At 42.6% G+C, this 11,358-nt stretch overlaps 1 protein-coding gene across 1 annotated transcript in view; it reads left to right on the forward strand.

Annotated features, from left to right (window-relative positions):
* Positions 1–11,358, forward strand: part of LOC143522860 (uncharacterized) — a 69,047-nt gene that overhangs the window by 48,848 nt on the left and 8,841 nt on the right. Inside the window, exon 10 of the mRNA XM_077016762.1 lies at positions 10,452–10,919. Coding sequence (XP_076872877.1) covers positions 10,452–10,919 — 468 coding nt within the window. The remainder of the gene's footprint in view (positions 1–10,451; positions 10,920–11,358) is intronic.

Below are 11,358 nucleotides of genomic sequence, written 5' to 3' on the forward strand. Positions count from 1 at the left end.
CCTCCAGCTACAGTTACAGGTAAGCACAAAAAAATGCGTAGCCAAACACACAAGTTAACATACATGCTTCGCAGCCCCATTCTATAAATTGCATTAAGCAGGTCAAGAGGTCCAAGGTCATTTTTAAATGTTGTATTTTCTTTAAATGACAAACTTGGTCTGCAAGAGAATCTGAGAAGTCTTTTTTGTATTTTTGTGAGTTTTGCACATAATGCATTGATGCAATCGTTGGTCATTTCTTGAAAATTCCACAGAACAGAAAACTCATCACAAATGTACATAGTAGTTTTCTGGGTACTCCTTCCTTTTCTCTTCCTCCATGTCATCACAAAACGTTTCTTCTTTCTCTGTTTTGTTTTAAGCTTTGGCTCAATGCCTATAGCAGTTGCAACAACAGTGGCCTCTCTCAACAAACTGTCCCAGGATGCACGTATACAAGCCATCTCTTTTTCAAGTTCTTTTATATTGGCAACTTGTGTATCGAGGGTAATGGAAGAAGACTGACTGGCAAGATTTCTCTCCTCCAAGTACCCTAAAACCTTTATTCAAAATGTTAGGAGCACCACTGCGTTAAAAGACTCAAAGTAGGTCTTTACACCCTGTGCCTGAGCTTTTGTTTCACTAGTTAGGTTGTCTTGTGTGATAAGTGCTTCCAATGCTTTAAGGACATCAGGTAAATGCTTTGCCACAGGGCGTACTGCCTCTATGCGTGCACTACAGCGTGTATCTGATAAACTGTGCAAAGAACAATGTAAAACTTTCATCAAAATTGCCCATCACTGAGGGCTGCCACTAAAAAGTTTATACAGTTCATTCACAAATGCAAAGAACATATTTATTTCTGGACATGCCTGGGCTGCATGGACTCCTACCAGATTTAGTGTGTGAGATGCACAGGGTAAGAATGTGGCCAGAGGGTTTTTCTTTTTTATGTGGGCTTGTACACCCTTCACTTTTCTTGCCATATTGACCCCATTGTCATAACACTGACCTCTACAGTCAGCTAAATCTATTCTGTATTCTCTGAGTGTGTCTTCAATCATTTTTGCAACTTCGTCCCCTTTCTTATTTGAAAAGTCTCTAAATTTTAGAAAACGTTCATTTATTTCCCATCCTCCTCCTGAAGCAGTTGAACTAACATACCTAAGAAGTAGCACATTTTGCTTCAAATTGGAGACATCAGGTGTGGCATCACATATTAAAGAAAAGTAAGCTGCATTCTGTCTTTCTGTTAGAATAGTGTTTAGAACACACTGAGCACAGACCTCAATAAATTCATGTTGTCTTTCAGGTGAAAGGTAGTGAGTCTGAACCCTTTTTCCCTGTTCCCTGTACTCTCTGATATTCTGTAAATGATTGTTCAGAATGGTGTCATATCGTGACAACAGCTCAATCAAGCCTAAAAAATGCCCATTATCGGGTTTGTCAAGTACAGTTGTACTCCCTCTAAATGGTAAATGTCTAGAGGCTAAATAAAGAGTTACATCTAACAGATGTTTTAGTAAGGCTTTGTTATTTTCTATTTCAGTCTCCACAAGTTGTTGTTGTTTATTGTCAATGCCCGAGGCCTTCAGGACAGAGTGTTGTAGGTTCTTCCATTTCCAATAACAAAATTTGTGGCCACTGTTTTTTTTTGTGTTCTGGGAATCTTTCATACAGCTTCCTATATTAAGTGCACATTTTCATCCCATCAGTGGAATTTAGTGCACTTGTTGACTTGCCTATAACTTGTTCAAAAGAAAATAATAAACATGGCAGGCAAAACTGAGCTTTTTTTGAGTTGCTGTATATGACCCAGTCCCTTTCAATTTTTTCCCCTGCCATTAGGGGACATTGCATAACACTAGGGATGCAAATTATCGATTAATTCATTAATCATTAGTTGATTGATCTTATCGATCGACTTTCGATTAATTGATAAGCGGCGTTTTTCACCTGAATTTCAGTGTTTCAATAGGGCCTTTTAAAATATCAGCTAAATAGTTAAAACACTTTATTCAAAAAGTATATATTATATTATGATAATTATATTGTATTATATGATATGTTGCTCAAGTATTTATGCATTAGGAAATTTTTATGGTATAACAAAATACATTCTTTCATTTTAAAAAAGGATTCCGAATTCCGGGAGAATTATATGTGACTCGCGGACATCAGGGATCCTCTACCGAAATGCTTTCAGGAGACTTGGAATTTCTGGACATAAAAAAAAAATTTTAAGAAGAAATTAAATAGAGAGCCAAACAGAATATTATTGAGCCTATGCTTGGACAATGTTTCTAGCTTTGTAGTGAACACATGCTGTAACGTGACCGGAGAGTGCCCAAGTCTCCACAACATCATTGAGCTTGTCAGTTAAATTGTCAGCGGTGTGTCTATCCGACATGTTCCTCGTAATCAGCACTGCAGATTTTAGCTGCCAGTTCTCGTCAGTGTAGTGGCGCGTCACGGTAATGTAACTTTCTGTTGTTAGAGCCGTCCAACAATCTGCAGTAGCTAGCTTTGTTTTTAGCTCACTCTTCTTTTTTCGTAGCGAGCTTCGAAAACGCTCGACTTCCCAGTGTAGCTGTGATTGTAGGTTGACCAGGTGCACTGGTGATATGCAGGACAGCTGCATGGTGTTCAAATGATAATTGAGTGAGCTAGTGGAACTGTTGTACTTCAATACCGCATTACACAGAGAACATCTGACTTCTTAGCCTAAATTAACAATGTTGAAATGGTCCCACACCGCACGTCTTTTCGCCCGCTTCATTTTGTTTTCCACTCTGGTCTTTCGCGACACGTGTTCACCTCTCGTTCTTACGCTCTGTTCATCTGAAGTTACTACAGGAGCGCTCTCTAACGATTAATCGCGATTGATACATTTTGTTCGAGTAACAACTTGATCGACAATTAATCTAAAGTCGATTAATCATTTGCATCCCTACATAACACAAATAGTTAGGGAAACTCTTACACTCCACATTTATCTTTTGCCACCTGTGATAGATACTCGTGTTGCTAGAACACGCACTGCAGTTACCCTGTCAGAGTCAGACATTACAGCTGGCCATAAGCCAGGATCTTTAAAGTCTATGACAACTTGTGATGCACTCTCCCTTCCTCCTGTTGTTGCTCCATCATCATCATCGCTCCCACTTTTTTCCTTAGTCTCTCTCACTCTCGTCTGCTCTACGTGTTCAGTGGCTGTAATCTCACTCTCCCTGGTCTCTTCTTTGCCTTTTCTCCCTACATTGCTCGCTATGAATTTCCTCTGTAGCAGACAATCCTTGTGTTAGGTCATATAGTATATAATATAGCCACACATCAAAGCTGTTTCTGACAGCTGACTGAAGCTGTTACGGTAACCTACCGCGCTGCCCTGAGTCAGGACTGGGAGCCTCCCCCTCCTCCGACATCGCTCTGGGCTGGCTACACTCTCTCTCCCTGTCATCTTTCCCTGCCTCTTCTGTAGCTTTCTCGGCTGTGCTGCTGGTCTGGGCTATTTCAGACAGTCAGGGATTATTCATGAGTATCTTCACAACAAACTTATTCATCTTAAACTTTACCGCGCTACAACATCAGCGCTTATTATTTACTTACCGTCATCTTGAACACACTGTCAAACCCTGCTGTCCCTTCATGCCCTCTGTTTAAAAATCTCTTCATGTGATCTCTTTCACCTCTGTAATCCTCATCCCTTTTCCTTTTTTCCTTTCTTTTCTGTGCTCCAGGTTTCTGTTTACTCGCCATTTTTAACTATACACCACTGTATTTCCTGCTGTGGGCGGGTACCAGCCGGCTACAGTCAGTGCTGGATCAATCCATTTTTCAGTGGGAGGCGGGGATGAATGCACTTAATGGAAAATATTCAGATAGGTAAAAAACATATATATATATATATTTTAGCCATTGAGCTTAATTTGAGTACAGAATTTTATATTAATTAAAGATTTCAAGATTATATTTAAAATTATAGACTTTAAATAAAAAATAAATTGTTAGGCTCTTGATGGGCCCCCCCCGGCCCCGGGGCCCGGGACAACAGACCCGGTGGTCCCCCCTTGTCGACGGGGCTGCCCACAATGTTACCAGCCTTGCAGATCAGTTTGTTGAATCTGTTGTATGTCACCCTCAGCCTGCTGCCCCAGGATGCAACAGGATAGAGAATAGAACTCACCACCACAGACTCACAGAAGATCCTGAACATAGAGGATAGAACTCACCACCACAGACTCACAGAAGATCCTGAACATAGTGGATAGAACTCACCACCACAGACTCACAGAAGATCCTGAACATGGAGGACAGAACTCACCACCACAGAATAGAAGATCCTGAACATAGAGGATAGAACTCACCACCACAGACTCACAGAAGATCCTGAACATAGTGGATAGAACTCACCACCACAGACTCACAGAAGATCCTGAACATAGTGGATAGAACTCACCACCACAGACTCACAGAAGATCCTGAACATAGTGGATAGAACTCACCACCACAGACTCACAGAAGATCCTGAACATGGAGGACAGAACTCACCACCACAGAATAGAAGATCCTGAACATAGAGGATAGAACTCACCACCACAGACTCACAGAAGATCCTGAACATAGAGGATAGAACTCACCACCACAGACTCACAGAAGATCCTGAACATAGAGGATAGAACTCACCACTACAGACTCAAAGAAGATCCTGAACATAGAGGATAGAACTCACCACCACAGACTCACAGAAGATCCTGAACATAGAGGATAGAACTCACCCAGAGGTGAGGGGGGGGGGCTGAGAGGAGTGGTCTATCAGTAGTACGGGGGTGAGGGGTTTATCAGTAGTGCGGGCGGTGAGTGGTCTTTAAGTAGTGGGGTGGTGAGTGGTCTATCAGGAGTGGGGGGGGGGTGAGTGGTCTATCAGGAGTGGGGGGGTGAGTGGAGTGATCTATCAATAGTGGGGGGTGAGTGCAGTGTGTTATCAGTAGTGAAGGGGGGTGAGTGGAGTGGGCTAGCAGGAGGTAGATGAGTCTGGGGAGGACACAGCTTCACTAAACAGATCAGGACTGTGGACTAGTCTGTCTGGAGAGGACACAGCTTCACTAAACAGATCAGGACTGTGGACTAGCCTGTCTGGAGAGGACACAGCTTCACTAAACAGATCAGGACTGTGGACTAGTCTGTCTGGAGAGGACACAGCTTCACTAAACAGATCAGGACTGTGGACTAGCCTGTCTGGAGAGGACACAGCTTCACTAAACAGATCAGGACTGTGGACTAGTCTGTCTGGAGAGGACACAGCTTCACTAAACAGATCAGGACTGTGGACTAGTCTGTCTGAAGAGGACAGCTTCACTAAATTCATTGTCAGAATTTCTATAATGAAATTGTTACGATCCTCGGCTAGGTCTAGGAAGGTGAGTCATAACATAGGTGTTTAAGGAGCTGGTGCAGTGTGACCAGGAGAGAAAACAACCAAAACGCCAGTGCTCCGATGCAGATAAATGTATTTAATGACAACAATACAGCAGTCTGTATTTCAACAATAGGGAAAACCCACTGGACGGCACCAAAGAAAAGAAAACCATCAAAAGAAAACAATACCACAACAAAGTAAAAGATAACCCCTAAACTTAACCAATAAAAAAATACATACAGGGTGCTCGCCCTCTTACCTGGGGTGTATAATCAACAGGCTCCTACGTGGTGCATACATGTATAGTCATGCCTCTAGCCTGCAGGTTTTCCCATATGTTAAGCTAAAACAGCACATACACAAGTAGAACAACCACCTGTAAGACACACAGCACAATAGTACAATAGTACACTAGCTGCAGCTTCCATACCAGCAGCAGTAACCACAATTCAAATCAACGCACCATCACACATGGCCTCCTTGCCTCTCCTTTCTTCAGCCATCTTGGATTTCAGTTTTTTTCACAGTTTTTATACCGGAGGCTCCTCCCCTTCAGCAACTAGAAGTCCTCCGGATTGGTCCAGAGATGGGAAAGAGTTCACCAATAACTGAACACCTCATTTCTCATTGGAGACACAAACAGACTTTATGCCCCAATAGAGAAAATACCTGTGGAACAGCATCTAAAAAGAAAAACATCAGAGGCACAACAAAGGACAAGTGCCACGGCACCTAACAGAAATGTTAAAAGATAAATAAAGTGAAACAAGAAAAGTGAAGACACTAACGTGATTAAGTGTACCAGGCTGCACAAGCAGGTCCACACACACACACACTCACACAGGTGAGTGAGAAGATTTTATAAATACTACATGTGTAATGTTTAAAATGAGGGTTTTTCCTTCAAGGTTTGGCCATTGTCTTTGTTTTAGTCAGTTCATATCTTCCTGAGTGTGTTCAGCATATTCTGCAGGTTAGTTGCGTGAATTAAATCTTGATTTGTAGTTTATATAAGTTTGCACAGTGATCAGGCTTATACATTTTTACAGGATTTAACAAAGACAGCTTGTGATGGTTATTGGTGACCTTTTGTAGGTCTGTACCATTTAAACTCACCTTAAAAAATAATTACAGTATTCAACTGTGCAGAATTACAAAACTTTTCTACATACTTCAACAGGAACTGTTTGGTAGCCCTCAGTGAAGTTTATGGTTTGACTTTGAGATCAGCTGTGATACACTATTTTTCTTCATATTGTAGCGAGAGGATGCAAAAGCTTCTGGTGATTGTATTAGCCAATCAGAATGATTCTTCATATGGAAATATGAGCTTTATGATGCAATTCACAAACTATTATGTTATAGACTCAGAGTATGGATCCATTAGCAGGTATAAAGGGTTTAATAAAGGACAAAAGGCAAACAACTACAAACCAGTCCATGGTCTAAACCAGAAGAGCTACAGAAATAACAGACAGAGGTACAAACAGATGAGGCAGGAGGCAAAAACAGGAGGTAACAGGTCAAAACACAGAACAATAACGAGAGAAGTAGATAAACGGCTTTGTCTACTTTCACAAAAGAGTCAGCAACACTTCACAAGGAGCTGCTGTGGCCGTCTGGCTTATGTAGGCAAAGTAATCAGTGGAATTCACAACAACTGAAACAGGAGTCTTCAGTATTCTGTAGATGGAGCCCTCTGGTGGTGAGAGGAGTAGTGGGGGGTGAGTGGAGTGATCTATCAGTAGTGGGGGGTGAGTGGTCTATCAGTAGTGAGGGGGGTGAGTGGTCTATCAGTAGTGAGGGGGTTGAGTGGAGTGATCTATCAGTAGTGGGGGGTGAGTGGTCTATCAGTAGTGAGGGGGTTGAGTGGAGTGATCTATCAGTAGTGGGGGGTGAGTGGTCTATCAGTAGTGAGGGGGGTGAGTGGTCTATCAGTAGTGAGGGGGTTGAGTGGAGTGATCTATCAGTAGTGGGGGGTGAGTGGTCTATCAGTAGTGAGGGGGTTGAGTGGAGTGATCTACCAGTAGTGGGGGGTGAGTAGAGTGTTCTATCAATAGTGGGGGGTGAGTGGTCTATCAGTAGTGAGGGGGGTGAGTGGAGTGATCTATCAGTAGTGGGGGGTGAGTGGTCTATCAGTAGTGGGGGGGTGAGTGGAGTGATCTATCAGTAGTGGGGGGTGAGTGGTCTATCAGTAAGCGAGGGGGGTGAGTGGAGTGATCTATCAGTAGTGGGGGGTGAGTGGTCTATCAGTAGTGGGGGGTGAGTGGAGTGATCTATCAGTAGTGGGGGGTGAGTGGTCTATCAGTAGTGGGTGGGTGAGTAGAGTGTTCTATCAGTAGTGGGGGGTGAGTGGAGTGTGTTATCAGTAGTGAAGGGGGGAGAGTGGAGTGGGCTAGCAGGAGGTAGATGAGTCTGGGGAGGACACAGCTTCACTAAACAGATCAGGACTGTGGACTAGTCTGTCTGGAGAGGACACAGCTTCACTAAACAGATCAGGACTGTGGACTAGTCTGTCTGGAGAGGACACAGCTTCACTAAACAGATCAGGACTCTGGACTAGTCTGTCTGGAGAGGACACAGCTTCACTAAACAGATCAGGACTGTGGACTAGTCTGTCTGGAGAGGACACAGCTTCACTAAACAGATCAGGACTGTGGACTAGCCTGTCTGGAGAGGACACAGCTTCACTAAACAGATCAGGACTGTGGACTAGCCTGTCTGGAGAGGACACAGCTTCACTAAACAGATCAGGACTGTGGACTAGCCTGTCTGGAGAGGACACAGCTTCACTAAACAGATCAGGACTGTGGACTAGCCTGTCTGGAGAGGACACAGCTTCACTAAACAGATCAGGACTGTGGACTAGCCTGTCTGGAGAGGACTATGGAGTGATTTTTGTTTCAATAGTTCCACAAAAGCAAAAGTAAATCCAAGAGCAGAAAGTATATGTTATGAATGCAAAACAGAAAAATATATATCAAAAGTTCACTAAAATTTTAAAAAGCTCGTGCTGGTGAGCATGCTTAATGTAGTTATTATACAGTGTACATTTGCAATATCTACAGACCATTTAGCAATTAATTATAACCTTTGTATAAACATTTATGGTAAAACTTAGTTTACATGCTACTGTGAAACAGAACCACCGCGTTCCGCCATGTTTGAAAACGCTAGGAAGCTGGTGGGGTGGGCGTGGCTTGGTCCCAGAGGCGGTCTCAGAGCTCTGTGTCAGTCCGGAATCAGTGACCAATGGAGATTGCAGAGGAACGCCTTCATCTAAGACCCTCCCACACGTGTAATGTGTTCCAAAAGTCAGAAGCAAAAAACGAACCAGAAGCAAAGAGAGATTCCAGAAGCAAAAGACCTTACTGGGAAAATCCAAAAAAACAAAAACAATGGAACCAAAAACTTGTCAAAATGCAAACGAAAATAAGTTTCAAATAACCAATTATATAAAAAAATACTTTTGATATATTTTTTTCTGTTTTGCATTCATAACATATACTTTCTGCTCTTGGATTTACTTTTGCTTTTGTGGAACTATTGAAACAGAAATCACACCATAGAGGACACAACTTCACTAAACAGATCAGGACTGTGGACTAGCCTGTCTGGAGAGGACACAGCTTCACTAAACAGATCATATATCTGGACTAGCCTGTCTGGAGAGGACACAGCTTCACTAAACAGATCATATCTCTGGACTAGCCTGTCTGGAGAGGACACAGCTTCACTAAACAGATCATATCTCTGGACTAGCCTGTCTGGAGAGGACACAGCTTCACTAAACAGATCAGGACTGTGGACTAGTCTGTCTGGAGAGGACACAGCTTCACTAAACAGATCAGGACTGTGGACTAGCCTGTCTGGAGAGGACACAGCTTCACTAAACAGATCAGGACTGTGGACTAGCCTGTCTGGAGAGGACACAGCTTCACTAAACAGATCAGGACTGTGGACTAGTCTGTCTGGAGAGGACACAGCTTCACTAAACAGATCAGGACTGTGGACTAGCCTGTCTGGAGAGGACACAGCTTCACTAAACAGATCAGGACTGTGGACTAGCCTGTCTGGAGAGGACACAGCTTCACTAAACAGATCAGGACTGTGGACTAGCCTGTCTGGAGAGGACACAACTTCACTAAACAGATCAGGACTGTGGACTAGCCTGTCTGGAGAGGACACAGCTTCACTAAACAGATCATATATCTGGACTAGCCTGTCTGGAGAGGACACAGCTTCACTAAACAGATCATATCTCTGGACTAGCCTGTCTGGAGAGGACACAGCTTCACTAAACAGATCAGGACTGTGGACTAGCCTGTCTGGAGAGGACACAGCTTCACTAAACAGATCAGATCTCTGGACTAGCCTGTCTGGAGAGGACACAGCTTCACTAAACAGATCAGATCTCTGGACCAGCCTGTCTGGAGAGGACACAGCTTCACTAAACAGATCAGGACTGTGGACTAGTCTGTCTGGATGGGACACAGCTTCACTAAGTTCATTGTCAGAATTTCTATAATGAAATGTTAAAAGATAAATAAAGTGAAACAAGAAAAGTGAAGACACTAACGTGATTAAGTGTACCAGTCTGCACAAGCAGGTCCACACACACACTGAGACATCATTATCAATCAATCAATCAAATTTTATTTATATAGCGCTTTTTACAACAGTTGTTGTCACAAAGCAGCTTTACAAGTGCCGAGTCCTAGCCCCCAGTGATCATTACTTGTGTGTGTGAGAAAGAGGAGATAGTGAAACATGTTATATGATAGGGGTCATAATCATGTGAAATTCTATATGGTTGTGGTGAATTTCTTGTGTTACACTCAAAGTTTCTTTGGTCTGTTTTGCGTCTCTCATTATCCACAAACACATGCAGGCAGGTCTGTGTGTTTTAGAGGAGACATGAACCAGCGTTCAGACTAGTGGTGGTGTTACTGTACTGGAAATGGTCTGTTTACAGCAAACTGTACAAATTAATCTGTTATGTCTTCTGATTTCTACTAATTCTGTGTTTTCTGTGAACTCTTTATTCCAACAGGTTTGAGGATGATATTCTTCATATTAAAGAAAAGAAAATGTCCACCCTCCAGTTTCTGCTGAATCTGATTGTTACAGCAGCAGAGTGTGATGCAGCTACAGGAGAGAGTTTCACTAAGCTGCTGACATCTGTGTGCAGCTACACAACCTTCCCTTTCTATTATGGTGATGGTGTTGATAATATTTATTATGTGAAGGTTCATATTTGTGATATCCTGCTGGATCTGTCCAAACATGTGAAGGACTATGAGACTCAGACAGGCAGGAGTGTCCTTCCAGCATTACAGCCAATTTACCAGTCAGCTCCTGCAGTCTGGAACATAGACCTCTCAAAGAGAAAGACCTCCCTCTTCCTAGAAGTGCTGAAACTCCACACAGTGAAGAAACCAGTAGTGCTGAGAGGCTGGTCAGATGAAGAGAGTGAAGTGAGGAGTTTCCTTCAGTGTCTGCCCTACATCTCCCAGCTCAGGTGAGTGTGAAGATTTTATAAATACTACATGTGTAATGTTTAAAATGAGGGTTTTTCCTTCAAGGTTTGGCCATTGTCTTTGTTTTAGTCAGTTCCTATCTTCCTGAGTGTGTTCAGCATATTCTGCAGGTTAGTTGCGTGAATGAAATCTTGATTTGTAGTTGATATAAGTTTGCACAGTGATCAGGCTTATACATTCTTACAGGATTTAACAAAGACAGCTTGTGATGGTTATTGGTGACCTTTTGTAGGTCTGTACCATTTAAACTCACCTTAAAAAATAATTACAGTATTCAACTGTGCAGAATTACAAAACTTTTCTACATACTTCATATGCTTAACTGTTTGGTAGCCCTCAGTGAAGTTTATGGTTTGACTTTGAGATCAGCTGTGTGAGATACACTATTTTTCTTCATATTGTAGCGAGAGGATGCAAAAG

The sequence above is a fragment of the Brachyhypopomus gauderio genome, chromosome 1 (assembly GCF_052324685.1).
Source record: "Brachyhypopomus gauderio isolate BG-103 chromosome 1, BGAUD_0.2, whole genome shotgun sequence".
In the NCBI taxonomy this organism is placed as follows: Eukaryota; Metazoa; Chordata; class Actinopteri; order Gymnotiformes; family Hypopomidae; genus Brachyhypopomus; species Brachyhypopomus gauderio.